Source organism: Paroedura picta, chromosome 1 (genome assembly GCF_049243985.1).
Source record: "Paroedura picta isolate Pp20150507F chromosome 1, Ppicta_v3.0, whole genome shotgun sequence".
NCBI classification, from domain to species: Eukaryota; Metazoa; Chordata; class Lepidosauria; order Squamata; family Gekkonidae; genus Paroedura; species Paroedura picta.
This window is the reverse complement of record NC_135369.1, coordinates 129,232,329-129,249,419: the sequence shown is the minus strand read 5'-3', so window position 1 is coordinate 129,249,419 and position 17,091 is coordinate 129,232,329. Positions and strand designations below refer to the sequence as shown.

At 59.0% G+C, this 17,091-nt stretch overlaps 1 protein-coding gene across 1 annotated transcript; it reads left to right on the top strand.

Moving 5' to 3' along the window:
• Positions 1-389: 389 nt before the first annotated feature.
• On the top strand, positions 390-15,148 carry PRDM13 (PR/SET domain 13). Its single transcript, XM_077303510.1, has 4 exons — positions 390-731; positions 3,116-3,247; positions 3,370-3,490; positions 13,461-15,148. Exons 1-4 carry the CDS (start codon positions 588-590, stop codon positions 15,146-15,148), a joined length of 2,085 nt encoding a protein of 694 aa, XP_077159625.1. The 5' UTR covers positions 390-587.
• The last annotated feature ends 1,943 nt before the right edge of the window (positions 15,149-17,091 follow it).

The window sequence follows — 17,091 nt, the reverse complement described above, 5'->3', positions numbered from 1 at the left end:
GTTCAGCCAAGTAGACGTAAAACACTCCCTTCTTTTCCAAAACTGGTTTGTCGAGGAACAATCGAAGGAAGCAAAATTTATGGAGAAATTATACAGTGGATTTGTCACTTAAAATATCGTAACTGTCTCGGGGACAATCCCCCATGCTGAGGATTAATGGTCCCTCCAGACCTTTGATTCACCAGGGCCTTTTCTTTGCCCTTGACAAATTGGATTTTTAGGAATGGGAAGGTCGCCTGGGCCATTGTTGGCTGCCCCATTCAAAAAAGCCCTTGATTATGCGGGGGGAGGAGGGGGGCTAGGGAAAAGCTCCATGTGACCCTCTCGGATGGGCTTCGGCAGCTGCTCCTAGAGCCAAACTCTCCCACCACCCCAGCCGGGCGCCCCGGAGCACCAGCGTGCCAAGGGAGAGCCCGCGTGTTGCAATTGAAAAGGCGGCGCGCACCCCCGGCCGCGTCACTCTGCAGGCGGAGATAGCGCCGGTGCGGCTCGGCCCTCCCTCCCCGCCGCCTCTCCCGCTCTGCCACTCCGCGCCTTGGCGAGGCCGGCTGCCTTCCTCCTCGGCCAGGCTTTCGCCACGGGCAGCAATGCAGCCCAGCCGCGGGCCGCCGGCCGTGGGCGTCACGGCAGAGAGCTCCATCCCGGCTGGCCTGCGCCTGGGTCCGGTGTCCGGCGCCTTCAGACTGGGCAAGTACCTGTCCGATCGCAGGGAGCCGGGACACAGGAAAAAGGTATCGCTCCCGCAGCTCGGAGGCAACCTGGGCCGGGGGAGGAAGGGAGGTCGTCCCACGGCAGAAGGAAGAGGGTCTCGGGGGCGGGCTCCGGGCCCTTGCCCTTCTCTGCTCCCCCCACTGGTCCTCGGCGCAGCGTGTCTACATGGGCGAGAAAGTCGTCCTGGAGACCAGAGGCTGCGGGGATGGGCTCCCTTACAGCCTGGCAGGACTTCGGGCTGTAAGAGGAGGGGAACAGGAAAGGGAGGCGGGTCACCGGTCGCTGGCCCGTTCTCCCGACCAGCAGGGGGAATCAGAGCGGGAAGTCTGGGTTTCCAATAAGTGGGCTCCCTCTCGGGCTAATATCCCCCCAAATTGCCACGCAGTCGGGGAAGGAAGGAGTGAAATCCAGTCTGCGTCTGATTTGCTCGTTCTTGTGGCGCTCTTCCTTCCTGATGTGTCGCTGATCCTGATGGCCTATTTTGCATTCTTCTAGATGCATTCGTAGTCCCTTTTTTTGGGGTGGCGGTGGAGGGGAATGACGGAGGGAAACCTTTAGGCCATCGAACCTAAATGTTCCTAGGGAGAGAAAGTGAACTGTGCTCCCCTCCTCCAAGCGGCACCCCTTAAGTGTTGATCGGGAGACTGGCAACCAGCATGGCCGCTGGATTAGGCCCTGGCACCAGAAGCCCGCGAGACCTTCGGGGCAGCGACCGCCCTCGAATCAGTGGCCAGCCCGCATCCGTTTGTGCAGGAAGCCCCCTTCCACCCGGCAGGTGCCTCAGCGCGGGCAGCCCAAGGACCAGGCAACGCGGGGCGCCAAGGCCCCGGAGCCGCACTTCTCAGCCAGGACAGGAGCCGAGGGAGCCCGGGAAGAGTCCCGCCGCATTCACGGGGCCGCCGGGCACTGTGTCCCGGGAAGGAGCCCCTCTCCGGAAGGAAGGCAGGTCTCCCTGGTGCTCGCAGAGAGGGCTGCTCTCTCCCCCCCCCCGCGTTCTTCAGCGGGTGCCAGCGGCCTGGCATCACCCTTGTGCTCCTCCGCCGGGCACTTGGGCAGGCGCCGTGCTGCCCCCGAGAAGCAGCCGCAGGCGGGGCTCGAGGCGGGAGTGCTGCGGCGTCCTCCTTTCCTCCCGAGCCCGGAGGCTCCTCTTCTGTTCCGCTCGGCTGCTGAATGCCCTTTAATTGTTTCTAAACGCTCTGCCAGCCCAGTCAAATTTATTTCTCATCTGCCGCGCCGTCGGTGCCTCCCTTTAGGCTGCCTTTGTTCGGACGCCTGCTCTTGCCTTGCGCCTTCCGCGGAGCCGCCGCTCCTGACGAAGCGCCAAGCAGCTTGTCCCGGAGGAGAGCGAAGGCGCAGGAGCTCCGCGGGACTCTGGGGCTCCTTGCCGGGCCCCGCCTCTCCTCAGTTGCCCCGCAAGGGATCGCGGGCTTCCAACCCATAGGAAATCTTCGATTTAAGGGATACAATGGTGGAAGTGGCTTAAAGCAACAGCCCCGAAATCCCGGCGGAGAACAGACCGGGTTTTAATCGGACGGGCGTCGGGATTGGTTTTCTTCAAAGGCGCCTGTTGAGGTCGGGGTTTCTGGCGGCCGCGGCTCAGGCGTTCCGAGGCCCTTTGGAAAAGAGGACGGTGCATCTCAGGCTGCAGCCCCGATGGACCCTTGCTGGGGGGGGGGGGGCGGAGGAAAGCTGCGCGTGGAGTCCAAATGCACGGAGACAATCAGCCCCGCCACAGCTCACGACAGGAAGCCGGATCCGTTCCTTTGGTTAAGGCCCGGGACCCCTCGCGTGTCAGCGAAAACAGCGACCCTGAGGGGATTTCGCTCAGCTTAGGCAGGGGGGGGGGACGACTGGGATCCGACTGCCCTCCCCATCCAGAGAAGCCCAAGGCCCTGATCTAGCAGTGCTCAGCAGGACCAGGCTGGGAGAAAACCCTGGTCCAAAGGCCACGTATTTGGAAGAGCCTCGAATGAACTAAAGGGGGGGGGGGAGGGGCTGGCTGGAAAGCAAACTATAGATATGGTGCCAGTCCGTTCCAAAACAGAGAGCCCGTGCCGGTTAGAAGTAAGGCCCTGTGATCTCAGCAAGACTGACTTCCAAGTAAGCACGTCCATTCGAGTTCCTCCTTGGCCTGCTCAATCCACCCCTTCTAGAACCAGCCTTCTCGCCAACCCCCTTCTACACGATCCCTTTATCTCCCCCTGTCTCACAAGAACCCTAAGCCCTTCACACTTGACCAGCGAGTGACATGATCCGTGTCTTCCATGAGACAGGTATAATCAATTCATTAATGGGGAAATGAAAGGGGGGGCAGTCGTTTAATCCGGACTATTGGCGCCAAACAAAGCGGCGATTTGTCGCGTTCTGCGGCCAGCCTGACAGCCGCTGCCGTCCTGTGTTCTAGGTACGGATGGTGAGAGGGGAACTGCTGGACGAAGCCGGGAGCTCTGCCGGGGAGTGGATCGGGTTAATCCGGGCGGCCAGGCACGCGCAAGAACAGACCTTGGAGGCTCTGGCAGACCTACCGGGCGGACAGGTACCCAGCCCCGAACCCGTCTCCCTGGCGCCCGGGGCGGTGGGTCCTCCGCTCTCGGCGCTTCAGGCTCGCCCAGGCCCCCTCCTGACGGTCCCTCTCCCTCTCGCTCTCTCCGCGCCCAGGTCTTCTACCGGACGCTCCGAGATGTGCAGCCGGGGGAGGAGCTGACCGTGTGGTACTCCAACTCTCTGGCGCAGTGGTTTGACATCCCGACGACGGCGACGCCAACCCACGACGAGAAAGGTAGGCAGCGACTTGGGGAGACGCCGCCAGAGCCCCCTAGCCCGGCCATCAAGTATCCATGCCCACCGAGAGCCCTTCCCTCCCAAGCGCTGCCAGGCTGCCTTCCGACGGCGGAGGGACAAGGTTGTCCCCCCCCTCACTCCCCCCCCCCCATATCCCGCAGCTCAGTCTTGAACGCGTTTGCTGGGAAGCCAGTCCAATGGGGCTCGTGTGGAGCTCACGGGCAAACTAGAAGGGCCACGGGGGAGGGGGGGCGGCGGCGGGTGAGTGTGCTTAATAGAAACCCATGGTATTAGTGTCGTTGTTATGGATCGCAACACCTGGCTCATAGAACCTTGGAATAAAACAAAGGGAAGGAAAATGCAAAGCTTGGAAATAAATTCTTTTTTTAAAATTAATCGGGAGATAAATCTGCTTAGAATAGAAAGTCCGTTAGTGAGAGTTGTATTTTCTCCTTTCCGACTTTTACATTCGCAAGTGCTTAGAGGGGCTGAACCTAGCTGCGTTAGTCTCGAGTAAGCCCCGCTGAAACGAAGCTTTCGGCTCCAGCTCTGCTTAATTGATTTGCGGGTGTCCTGGAAACAAGTGAGGGGCGCGACCTAGAGGTGCCGGTGGGGGCCAAAGGCGCTGACTGCCGAGTGAAGCCAGACCTAATCCTCAGTCAAGCGACGGAATCGTAACTTCGTTTGCGGAGGAAGGGAGGGGAGAGCTGAGATCTCGAGCATCAAAGCTGGGCAAACGGGAGCTGCAGCACCATGTTGGCGCTTTAGTCAACAAATGCTGTCCGAACAGAGTGACGCTCTCCGATCTAGTCTGTAGACGGACTCCCCAGCAGGTGAATTTCGGGAAAGAAATCCTGTCTCTGTGATCCCGAAGCCTCGATTGTCTCCTGCCTTTTCCATCGGGGGAGCTCTTTCCCTCTGGATAGCCCTGCTCTTTCCCTCTGGATACCTCCCCCATCCCTTGTCTGACTCTATTGCACTAAGGCCGCTCGCCCCAAGGGGCTCGGAGGTTATGCACCTCGTTTGCTTTATAAGCGCACCTTTTCTTATCATTGCGAGAAAGTCCAGGGGAAAAGTCTCTGGGATTCCGGGAGGGATGAAATGAACAGAGCCCACTGGATCTTTCTCCCGGTTTTAAAGGACTAGGAGATTCGGATCACCGAATCGACCCCCCTCCTCCACAAAAGTAAGGATCAATGCCTTTCTCTCGGGCTTCCTGCCCATTTTATTCGTTCCTCGGTTCCCCTTTCCATCAAACGCCTGCTACGGGGGCCCCTGCTTCTGGACTCCAAGAGTGTCAGTTCAGGAGAAGGGCGTCCTTTCCATGCGTCTCTTTCTGAGCAAGGAATGGACGTTTCCAGCACAGACTGACCTCCCCCTAAGCCTGTTGACTTCCACGGATTTCTAAAGGTGTCACTCTGCTTACGATAGCATGGGGGTTTCGTATCTGCTGCGTGGTGGCCATTGAAGAGAAACCGGCGAAGTGGGGAAATGAAGACGAAGAGGCAAAATGGGGGAAAGACACGGTTAAGTCTCTCAGAGAGCCAGCTTGGGGTAGCGGTGAAGAGCGGCGGCCTCTAACCGGGAGAATGGTGTTTGATTCCTCGCTCCTCTCCACATAAAGCCAGCCGGGTGACCTTGGGCCAATCACAGTTCTCTCAGAGCTCTCTCGGTCTCAACTAACTCACAGGGTGTCTTGTGGGGAGAGGAAGTGGCTTTTAAGCCACTTTGAGACTCCTTTGGGTAGTAGATAACCGTGCTACAAAAAAACAAAACAAAAACAAACCCCCCAAAACAGCTATTCTGGTGCCAAAATTATAGTTCTTTACCTACTTCATGCTGCCTTCAGCTTCCCGCGTGCCTGTCTGTTGTGAGGTGCAATCCTTAACCTTGCCGCTAGGGGACGAGGAACTCAGCTGTGTCTTTCCCCCATTCTGAAGGGCCCTCCTGCGGGCCTCCTTATACCCGGCTAGGGGCAATGGACTGTGTAGCGTTCCCATCCAATTCTCAGTATTCGAACCCACAGTTAGCAGAGGCCAATGAAGCCGCTGTGTTGGAAAGCCGGCAACTACAGAGATCTGACAAGATCGAATTAACCTGGGCCATCCAGGTCAGCGCAACGTCAGTTCTAGAGAGGGGCGTTTAATTGTCAGAGAAAGGCGCGAGTGGTCTAGCTCAGCCCTTCGCAACAGGGGCCACATGGCCCTCTGGGTGCCTTGGTGCATTTGAAGGGAGACACAGACTAAAAAATGTGAGAAAGGGAGTAAAAGGGTAACTGAACTGATGGAATACCCTTTTTGTCATGTATGGTGTCATTAATAGCGAGAAAGTTTGACCATTGTCAATGGAAAGAAAAAGAAATCATGTAATTCGTTCAGTTGTGTGTGCTTGAATTAATGCATACGAGGGGGAAAATTGAAGGGACACAATGGTCTAGGAAACTGTCTCCTCTGTCTGTATAAGACAAGGTATGTTGAGCCGAGTTAGTTTACTTTTAGCTTCTTGGGCTTTTTTAACCTTGTTCATTGTGCCCTGGAGCCCGAGAAGAACTCCGAAAAGGGACCTGGTCCAGAAAGGATTGAGGATGGTTGGCAGAGTACTGTTGATTTGCATTGCGCCAGCATAAATTCGCTCCATTAACGTGTCTCAGACCAAACTGCTCAGATTTAGCTAAATAATATGACGATAAAGATAGGAGTAAACTGATGCATGGATTTACACGGTCGGTGGATTGGGCTTCTCAGCTATAATTGGTTTGACCTTAAGCTTGCTTGTTCCTGAAATCTTGGGAAGGGGGCGGGGGCGGGATGAGTGTTTGTGTGCGTGAGTGATACTTTTCATCACAGTGTGTGTCCCCCCCTCAAGCAACAAAAGCAAACACAAAAATAACCCTTGGATCTTAAATGCGCTGCTTTTATGACACGCTATCAATTTCGCTGGGACTGGGCACAGGGGTGATGAGTGCGCATGCAGGACGGCCTGGTTCCGTGGTTTCTTTGAAAGGTCGTCCCGATACGCACGGTCTCCGGAATGTCAGGTGACCAGCTTTTTGTGGCGGTGATGGCTTCAAGGCGGACCTGTTTCAGGAGAGAGAAGCAGCGGTGGCCTTGGTGGCAGCAGCGAGATTAGGGTGCGAGAAGAACTCTTCTTGGCATGGGTGACTTTGCAATGCCAGTCCCGGAGGAGAAAGCAGGTGGACTTCAGTTGACGTATCCGACGGAAGTTGAGTCACTGAGATCATCTGAAGGGTGACCTGACTTTAATTTTTGCTGCACGTCTGCATCGAAGTGTCTTAAAATCATCAAGAGTCAGGAAAGCTCGCGCTCCCCTTTGGCAATGCCCTATTGAGAGGCATACAGAACTGAAGCGTTGATCAGCCCATCCGTCCAAGGCCTAGAGACAAGCAATATTCGGTAGTTCTAGGAGACGAATCTGGTTTGTAGGGAGTTGCTATTATGCCGCCGCAGGTCTGTGTTTTGTGTATCAGCGCAAAGGTGCTCGAGGAAAGGGGCTGGGGGGATGCTGGGGAGCCGGATGATCTGGAACTCCTGGCCAAGCCCGTTAACATCGCTTTCTCCGGGATTCAAGCAGCTGTCAACATTCCGGCTCTACTGGAGCATCGTCTTCTGCAGACCACCCGGAGAGGGTTTGCAGCCTCCTCTAGTTATTTCACAAAGCCCAGTTTTTCTGCCTCCTCTCTTTCCTCGTTCATACAGGGAACAGCCAGTTTGCTACTAGACAAGACAGAGCGCTTCTGCTAGCCACACGCAATCATCATTTGAGACTCCGGATTACAGTCTCTCTCTCTCTCTCTCTCTCTCTCTCTCTCTCTCTCTCTCTCGGGTGTGTGTGTGATTTCTCCGCATCGGGGCCGAGCTAGGGATCAATCCAAAGCAGTTTACATCCAACGACTGTAATTAACGGATTTAAACAATGTCGTTTCCGTATGAGATGTGAGGTCTGCGTTTGTGGCAGGGAAGAATAAGGCTGAAAGGAAGGCCGAACATTGATCAGGGTTTGTTGGCTTTATGCATCCCCAATGTCAGAGGTAATCAACTAAGAAGGGTTCGGTCCAGACCAATTAAGTTAGTTTAAAGCCCATAGGTACAAGCTGGTTGAAAAGTGTTGGTTTGTGGAGATTGCAAGTAAAAGATTCCAAGGAGATTCGCCAAGTGGGATCCTTCCTTCCTTCCTTCCTTCCTTCCTTCCTTCCTTCCTTCCTTCCTTCCTTCCTTCCTTCCTTCCTTCCTTCCTTCCTTCCTTCCTTGGTATATAGAGTAGTCTGATGTCTATGATGAGGAGGTGAGGTTTTGGGTTGACAAAGGTGCTGAGAGAAAGAAACATTCTCCTCTCTTTCTAGCCCAAGTATTAGAGAACAATAAATCTCAAGAGAGCCCTAAACCACTGAAATCAGCATCACTTCCCGTTCAGTATTGCTTCTCCCCCCGCCCCAATCTGAGTAGAGCAGTTCATATCGTGAGCTGAATATAACGACTGTAATCTTAAAATGGGCAGTGACCGATTGCTGCTGAGCGGGGCTTCCTGTGTCAATGAAGGGGAGTCAAGTGCACAGCTTGGAGGGAACACTGTTCCCAATAGAATCCGGCTGCCAACCTGCTGTCATGTATGTTTCAAGACTTCCGCATTTCCCTAGAATCCCACATTTTAATACTTAGGCATTTGGAGGCACAAATTTCCCTTTTGGTTCACCACCCCTCCCCACCTGAGTGCTTGAATCCCAGCATGGATAACAGCGTTTCTGGGATGTCTGAAGAGCGTAAGACACAAGTCACAAACAGTGCTGAAATGGACCCTAGTTTGCAATCCAAACCGGTTATTGTTCTGCATCTTACCCCTGCATCCTTTTAGGCTTCTGTTAAACACAATAAAACACATAACTCAGCTAGGGCAACAGGTAAAATGGGAGGATTTCGATGCCAGTCAACCCAGCAGTTTTTTATACAGAGAGTGATTAAAATGTGGAATTTGCTGCCAGAAGATGTAGTGATGGCCACAGGCATGGATAGCTTTAGAGAGGGATTAGTTAGCTTCATGGAGGATAAGTCTATCAATGGCTACTAGCCATGGTGAGGGACTGAAGGGAGCCTCCACCTTCGGAGGCACTAAGCCTCCCCTTGTCCAACGAGGCCACACCAGCGGAAGGCCCGGGCCCCTCTGCCCTTTGGGTGGCTTTCCAGAAAAACTGGTTGACCACCGTGAGAGACAGGATGCTGCACTAGATGGACCATTGGTCAGATCCAGCAGGGCTCTTCTTATGTTCTGATGCTTCCACAGTAAATGCGTGTAAGTCCCGAAGTCCTCAGCAGGATTGCTTCCATGGCGTGGCTTGGGACTGGCCTCGCCAGCTTCTTTCCGCAGAATAGGCTCCTGGATCCTTAACAGCTGTTGGGCGGGCAGACACCAGCCAGGTGAACTTTTTCCCAAGGCTACATTTGCTCGCGGCGCTTTTATCGCAGCTGCTTCTGGTCGCAGAAGCCCCTCTCGAAACAAAGAAGCCCGCTGAAAACGGATCCGCCGTGATTTTCGTGGCGACCAGGCAGAGGGACCCGGGAATCTCCAGGTCGAGTCTAAAGCAGTCTAGCCCGTGCACCGGGAGGCCACGACACTTTCCCGAGGAAAGTTCGCGCCGTTGCGATAAGCGACTGAGCAGAAGGTTCTCCTCAGCGATAGTGAGACTGACGAAAAGCCTGCTGTTCCGCCTCCAGGAGCGCAGGGCTGGGCCGGCTCCTTCAGGGCGAGCGGGCCGGCCAAAGGGTGCGCCTGACCCCGTGGGCGCCAGCTCCGCTTCAAGCTGGTGACCTTCCTTTTCGGCAGGACGTGGCGGAGGAAGCGCCGAGGGGAAGGCCCGGAAGGCCGCCGCTGAGATTTCGGGAGCGGGCTGGGTTGCCAGCAACCCCGCGGCAGCCTGGCCAAGACCGTCAGGGCTTCTCGCCCCACTCGCCGCCGCCGCCTGAGCTGTCCCGCTCTCTCTAGGCGCCGCATTGCCCGGGCTCTTCAGCCCCCTGCCGCAAAGGGACCTGTCGCAAGGACGCCGCGGAGCGCCGAGACGCGCCCCCTCCCGCCTCCTGGCCACACACACAACACACACACACAACCAGGCCGTTGGGGTCAGGGCTTCCGTTACGGGCGATGCACTGAAGTGCTGCAAGGGCGGCGGCGGGGGTGCGCTTTTTCTGCTGCCTGCACGGGAGAGTCCGCACCGGTTGCTTCTTGCCCTCCGCCTCATCTGCACAGAGCCTTTGGCTCGCTGCTGCCCGCCGAAGGAGCCCAGCCGAGTCTCATCGGAGTTTCAGGCTGCCTCGTTCGGACGAGCGACTTGGCGCCGTGTTTCGGGAACACCTCCGATCCCCTCTGGAAGCTTTAGAGACTCGGGGCTTGTCGGCCTCGTAGAGTAGGGGCCCCATGATGCATCCCCCGGATACTGAAGGACAGAGCCATGCAATGCTCATGTCTGGCGGGGGGGGGAGGGAGGGAGGGAGGTGGACTTTCTCTTTTAACAGCCCCCAGCCCCCTCGCACGGACAAGGGGCTCCCTGGCCTGGGGAGTCCAGGCACGCCCCATCCCGTCAACTCTGGGAAGCTCAGCAGGGGCGGCCCCGGGCTAGTCTGTGGATGGGAGACCTCCAGGGGACACGAGGGTCAGGGGGCGGAGGCAGGCTCTTGCCTGGCTGCTGATGGTGGGATCGCCTGGCTACACGTGGCAAGACGGATCGCAGTTAGCATCTCTCCGCCCATCGCCTTGCCTACTCAAGCACAGAGAACTTTCGGCCCCCGAGGTGACTGGGTCCTTTCTTCCTATTTTAATTTTAGCGAACCCAATTATAGCTCCTCGGCCGCTTGAAGAAGAAGTGTTGGTTTTTATCCCCTGCTTTTCACAGTCCAAAGGAGTCTGTAAGCGGCTTACAATCGCCTTCCCTCACGGCTCCAACGGGACTCGGAGTGGCCCAGGGTCGCCCAGCATGCGGAGGAGCGGGGACTCAAAGCGCGGCTGGCCAGATGAGAAGGCGCTGCTCTTGACCACTCCTCCAGGCTGGCTCCTGCAGCCACCGTTTGGGACGCCCCCTCCCCTGCGCTTCCAGGACGATCCGCCGCCGCGTGTGTCTCCCTCTCCATCCAGGTCTGGCCGAGGGAGAGAAGGCAGCCCGGGAGGCCATTTCGGTTTGTTCCGCCTTAGGGAATGCGAAGTGTTTGGGGGGAGGGGGCACAGAGGGCATTGTCTCCTGAATGGGCCGCTCCTTATGGCCCTCTCCAGCCGGTAATGAGGGGCTCATGAGCGCTGCATTGGCCTTTGTCTGGGCGAGGCCGCTTGGGCTCCGGCAGAGACGTCAACAGATGGGCCGCCGGAGCCCCGGACAGCTCAGGCGACAGCTGCTCGGGTTTGCTTCCTCCTGGCGCCCGGAGACGGGTCCGCTCGGGGGTTCGGGCTCCTGCGGCCGACATTGGAAGAGGCTTGGCAGGCAGGCTGGCGTGGCTTGAGACCTAAAAACACACAGCTCACACCCGTCGAGTCGCTGCTTCGGTTCTTCAGTCCCGACCGCACCGTTCGTTCACACGCGCAAAAGAGTGGGGGAAAACTTTCCATTTGTCGATCTGCAGGGGGCTTCTTTAAATCAGTCTGACTTTGCCCTAAGCCTCCATCAAAAAAGTCACATCATGGTAATTCTGAAAAAGAAAAAAAACACCGGTATTCGGATACAGCCCTTCTAGGCGAGGGAAAGACGCCCAGGGAATCGGGTGGGTAGTCGGGTGGGCCTGAAGGAAGAGAGCCGGCGGCACCTTGAAGGCTCACAAAGTTTAATGCTAGGTATACACTTTAGTGTGCAGCCCCACTTCTTCAGAGATTGGGTGGCATGCAGGATTGGTTTCTTTGCCGCATGGCAGGTTTGTAATACAGCCAGGAGAGCCTAGGCTGGTCTGGCTACCGGGCTAGAGCCCTTTGGAGGTGGTTTGCCGTTGCCTGCCCCCCTCTCGACCCTGCCATTGCGTGGAGCTCGCCCTTCCAAATGCTAGCCAGGGACGACTCTGCTTAGCTTCCAAGTTCTGACGGGATGGAGCTTGGCTGGGCTGCCCCGAGGAGGTGGAGTGTGTGTAGGGTAGCCAGGATATTGTCTGGCCGCCAGGCAAGGGACGCTGGGAAGTCCTCCGACCTGGATAGCCCAGGCAAGCCCAATCTGGTCAGGTCGGGCCTGGGTTAGTATTTGGATGGGAGACCTCCAAGGAACATGAGGGTCATGACAAGGAGGCAGCTAACGGCAAACCACGCCCGAATGCCTCTTGCCTGACTGCCAGATTATTCGAGCATCTCCTGGCTACACTACCCACATGCCGGACGATAGCTGAAATAATCTTCAGAAACGCAAATGTCAAACGATTTGTCAAGGCCAAGTGCTAAATGGCACCGGGAAAGCGTCTCCCCTTCGCACACAAGCGCTGACGCCACTGGAGGGTTGCACTGGAGGGTGACACAAAGCTCTGTCACCAATGGGCAGCGCGATCTTATGCAGAGTCACTCCAGGCACTGGAACCAATGAGGTCGGAAAAGGAGTAACTGCGCGCAAGATTGCGCCGCGGCTCCGCACACAGCCCGTGCAAGAGCTGGCTTTGAAATGCAGGTGGGGGTGGGGGAAAGATTGTTGACACCCGGACCCCAATTGCCAACAGCAACAAGGACAACAAAGGCGGAGACACAGAGAGCAGCTTTAAGTGATCTTGAGTATTCCTTTCGAAACAAAAAGCCACCTCCCGGTCCAACTTTCCCCTGCCCACTGGAAACACCTTCCGCCGCCGTACTCATTAAGCGCCACAGGCCAGAGCCCTTTATTGTCTGCCGCCGCCACCCCCCCCTTCCTTTCTGGCCTTCTGTCGCGATGCTCCTGCTGGACCAATGCGGAGGGGGGAGGACAGCGGGTTCCGTGGACGAGCCCCTCGGCCTCAGTGCTGTGTGGCTCAGATGGGTCCCGGGGAACCTGCAGGCACTCCGACTCAAGCCGCAGACGCTGTGGAAGAGCCCCCATTTAGTCTTGTAGCTTCCTTTGCGTCCCAACCAAATAGCTGGGGAGCCAGGAGACAGGGCGGACCCTCTTGCGTCGCACTAAGCCAGGTCCTTAGCCTGGACTAGGCCTCAGTCCCCAATGGACCTCCACTCACGTGGTCCTCATGCCTAAGCGGAGAGGGTGATTTGGCTGAAGAGGGAAGATGGATTCGGTTGGGCATCATCTCCCCACACAGGGGCTACCGTTTGGGATCCCCACATCTCCTATGCATGACCCCATGGAGAAGTGACAAGGGCTTCCTGTGCTGGCTTGACTACCTGATGGGCCTGAGAGAAATGCTGAGGCCTCAAGGGTGGCTTCTTATGGATTCAACTCTGTGTGTGTGTGTGTGTGTGTGTGTGGGAGGGGGGGCAGGAAGCTCATGTGCCTGTGAAGCGACTAGCATGACTTCTGGTCCTCCCCTGTTCTGGGAGGATGTGGGGCACAATCAGCATTAGGTAGACAGATTCAAGTGGGTAGCTTGTGGGTGTGAAGCAGCAGAACACACTTGGGTGCACTAGCCCTTTTTAGACCCACAAAGTTTTATACTGGGCATAAGCCTTCCTGTGCATGAAAACTCATACCTTAAATAAAACGTCCTTGGCCTAAAAGGTGCCACTGGACTCAACATTTGTTACAACCAAGGAGTGTCCCAGATGTCCCCCAGTGCTCCTTATTCTGCCAAAGGGGGAATAAAGTATTATCCGCAGAATTAAGAGATGCGCCTTGTCCTGCATGCTTGCGAGTTTTAAAAAAGGGGTTGCAAACAGGAATCCATTAGATCTTTTGAAACGCTCGCAGTGATGAAGCAGGATTCTCTGGCCACAGAGCCCCCGTTCCTCTGGCGCCCACGGGAGGCCTCGGCCGAGCCCTGCGCGCCCTTCTGAACGCCTGTTGCTTTGCGTGTCTTTTGCAGGCGAGGAGCGCTACATCTGCTGGTACTGCTGGCGGACCTTCAAGTACCCCAATCCCCTGAAGGGCCACGTCCACTTCCACTGCGTGCTCAACCACGGCCGCTGCTTCCTGGGTGCGGAGCCCGTCCGGGCGCCCGAGCTGCTCAGCGCGTCGCCGAAGCCCGCCTCGGCGCCGGCCCCTTTCCGGCCCCACTGCCCCGGCGGCGCCCGGGAAGCCATCAAGCGGGAGTCGTCCGGCTCGCCGCCGCTGCCGCCGCCGCAGGGACGGCCGGGCGGGGGGCGCAAGGGGGCCCGCGCGGAGCAGGAGCGCGCCCTGGACATGAGCGTGTCGGCCGGGCGCGGCGCGGGCCAGTTCCTGGGGCTGCTGGGTAGCGGCGCGGCGGGCAGCAACGGCCTGGCTTTCTACCCCGGGGCGCGCTCGGCCTTCAAGCCCGCCGGCCTGGCCAAGGGCGAGGCGGCCTTCCGCGAAGAGGGCAAGGGCGGCGGCTTCAGCAAGCTCCTGGCAGGCCCCAAGCCCGCACGGCCGGCCGGGGAAGCCCCGCTGGGGGTGGCCAGCAGCCCGCAGACCCCCGCCCTGGCCCCGGGCCCGCCCCACCACCCCCACCCCCACCCCCACCCCGCCGCGGCTAAGTGCGGGAGCCACGCAGCCGCGCCCGCCTCCGCCGCCGGCCTGGCCTACCCGGGCGCCGCCAGGGGCTTGCCGCTCCTGTCGCACTTCGAGGAGACCTCGGCCTTCAAGCACGTCGAGCGGGGCCTGCACGCCGGCCTCTCGCCCCAGGCCAGCCGCTACCCCCCGCTGCCCGCCGGGGCAGGCCTGCCCCTGGAGCGCTTCGCCGCCCTGTCGCCCTTCGACGGCCTCAAGCCCTACGGCGCCGCCGCCGCCGCCACGTCGGGCGAGTGTCCGCTGCCGCCCTTCCTGCCCTTCACGCTCTACAACGGCGAGCTGCTCTACAGCGCCCCCTACTACCCGCTCAAGCTCCACCTCGGCGGCCTCCTCAAGTACCCGGACTCCGTCTCCTACTTCAACGGAGCCGCCGCCGCCGCCGCCGCTGCCGCCGCCGCCGCCGCTGGCCTCCACCCGGCCGAGCTGGGCTCGCTGGCCAGCATCGACCGCGAGATCGCCATGCACACGCAGCAGCTGTCGGAACTGGCGGCCGAGAAGAGCCGCGGCCGCCTGGAGAGCCTGCCGCCGGCGCCGGCGGGCCCGGCCAACGGGAAGCCCAAGACGGGCCACCTGTGCCTCTACTGCGGCAAGCTGTACTCGCGCAAGTACGGCCTCAAGATCCACATGCGGACGCACACGGGCTACAAGCCGCTCAAGTGCAAGGTGTGCCTGCGGCCCTTCGGCGACCCCAGCAACCTCAACAAGCACATTCGCCTCCACGCCGAGGGCAACACGCCCTACCGCTGCGAGTTCTGCGGCAAGGTGCTCGTCCGGCGCCGCGACCTCGAGAGGCACGTCAAGTCTCGCCACCCCGGCCAGAGCCTGCCCAAGGGCGCCGGCGGAAGCGGCGGCGGCGCCGGCGGCGAGGAGGAGGACGACAGCCCGGGCCCGGACCCTGGCGCCGCCGCCTACGCCCCCCAGGAGCCCAAGACTGACAACGAAAGCGACGTCGACGTCTGCTTCACGGACGATCAGAGCGACCAGGACGCGGGCGGCGGCGGCGGCAGGGCCCCGGAGCAGCACTGAGGGGGGGGGGCGCGGGGTTGGGGGGGCACTGCTGCTGGGACTCGCTCTGCAAGGGCCTCCGTGGCCTGCCGCGCCGGTCCATCTCGCTGGGGCTGAGCTTCCCAGCAGACGGGGCGGGTCGGGCCGGGCCGGAGCGTTTCGGGACTGAGGACGGGGCTCCAGCGGGTGCCCAGCTAGGGAGAGACACGCCCTCCGGCCCTCCTGGCAGTCCCCACCGGTTTCGGAGGGCGTCGCTGGGCCTGGCCTGGCTGAGGGGAGGCGCGCGGGGGAGGGGGGCTTGCTTGGTCAGGCCCTGGACGGGCCCCGGGTGCCCTGGCCCTCGAAGGGAGCAGAGCCGTTCCCGGCCCGTGGCTGGAGGACGCGGAGTTTGCAGGGGAGCTTCTTGGCCAGGGCGCCGGCTCCCGCGTCCCGAGCGCGCTCCTTGGGCTGCAGCGCCAGGAGGGCTGCTGTTGGCGGGGAGGGGAGCCTGCCCCAACGCGGCCAGCGCGCAGGGTGGCGTCCGAGCACAGCGCAGCGCTCTTCTGGCTCCTTGAGCGCTCACTGGCGGGGAGGAGGAGTGCAGCAGCGCTCCTGGGAAGGCAACCCCGCCCGCCGTCTCTCGGCTCCGGGAAGTCCGGGGAGACATCAGCCAGCTGCCTTCCGAGCGACCGAGGCCGGGGCGGGGGCGTTGGGGGGCTGTCGGGGCCGAGCGCTGTGCTCCGGGTTTCTGCGCATCCAGAGAAGCGTGAGGGAATGTGAGCTTTTCAGCCGCCGGTCCCTTTTCTATCTTTGCACCTTTCTTCGGTGGCAACTGTGCCTTGCGGGTAGGTTAGGGGTGGATGGGAAGTACTTTGTTCCCCTCGCCGTGGCCAGCTCCGAGCTCCAGTTAAGCGCGATGAGGCTCACTCTTGCAGCCAGATGGAGATCTCAAGTGGCATCTCCGCGTTTCCAGCACACTTCCGGACTTAATCAGGTCTAAACAACAAAAGCCTCGTGAACCACAAAGCATCCCCGATCCTAAGCACGTCCGCGCCTCCACGCATTCACTCGGAAGGAAGCCCCGCTGAGTTTAATGGGTCTCCTTCCGAGGGAGCAGGACAAGGGCGGGAGTCCAGGGAGCGGATGCGACTGGGCCCCGACTCAGGCGGCGACCCTTCCTTCTCCGTCCCAGCGCGGGAGGAAAGGCCGCTCAAAGCGGCGGGACCTGCCTCCGAGTGAGCCGGCTGGGGCAGGGCAGGGCAGGGCAGGGTGCGCCAGAAGCCCCTGGGGGATTTATTTATGGCAGAACACAATTGGAGGCACATATGTAACATAAACACTGAAGCATGAATCATACAAGCACGCTCTATTTCATTTCCACAGCGATCCCTCCTTTTGGGTTTGTTTCCTTGGCTACATATGTGGTGTATGCTTGTTTTATAAAGAATGATGATGTACAGTGGATACAGTATTTCGATCTGGGCGGCAGTGTGTCGAGAGTTGGGTTTTTTTTTTTTTTAAATAAAGTTACTGACAAACCGCTCTCTGACTGGTTCACTGAAAGGCTTTTGGAGAGTGTTTTCTTCCTGGCAGGGTCCCTATTCCACCAACAGCGCCCCCTTTTGGACGCGAAGGATGCCAAGCAGGGCAAGAGGGTGGAAGACGCCTCCGTGTTCGGCGTGCCCGCCCAGGCAAGGCTGGCTCTTGTGGCCTTCTCTCTGGAGTCCCAGACAACCGCCTGTCTGCCCGAACGAGACAAGCCCTATGGATTTCAAAACCGCCCTTCCCCCGGTGGGTGTGTGGTGACAACTTTGAAAGGATCCGAACTGAGAAACGGGTTTCCTGGGGGGGGGGGTGTGTGGCCCACGGGAGTGGTGTGCAGAGGGACCACATAGCTTTCCAGCAGCAGCCTTTAGACCAGGGGTGGCCAAACTTGAGTTCTCCAGAGGTCCACGGCCTGCAGTCCTGTCCTAATTCAGTTGGCC

Excerpts from the sequence above, each read along its gene's own strand:
- PRDM13 (XM_077303510.1), top strand. The coding sequence starts at position 588 with ATGCAGCCCAGCCGCGGGCCGCCGGCCGTGGGCGTCACGGCAGAGAGC. Across the intron at positions 732-3,115 it reads AGCCGGGACACAGGAAAAAG|GTACGGATGGTGAGAGGGGA; the intron begins GTATCGCTCCCG and ends CCTGTGTTCTAG. Across the intron at positions 3,248-3,369 it reads CAGACCTACCGGGCGGACAG|GTCTTCTACCGGACGCTCCG; the intron begins GTACCCAGCCCC and ends CTCCGCGCCCAG.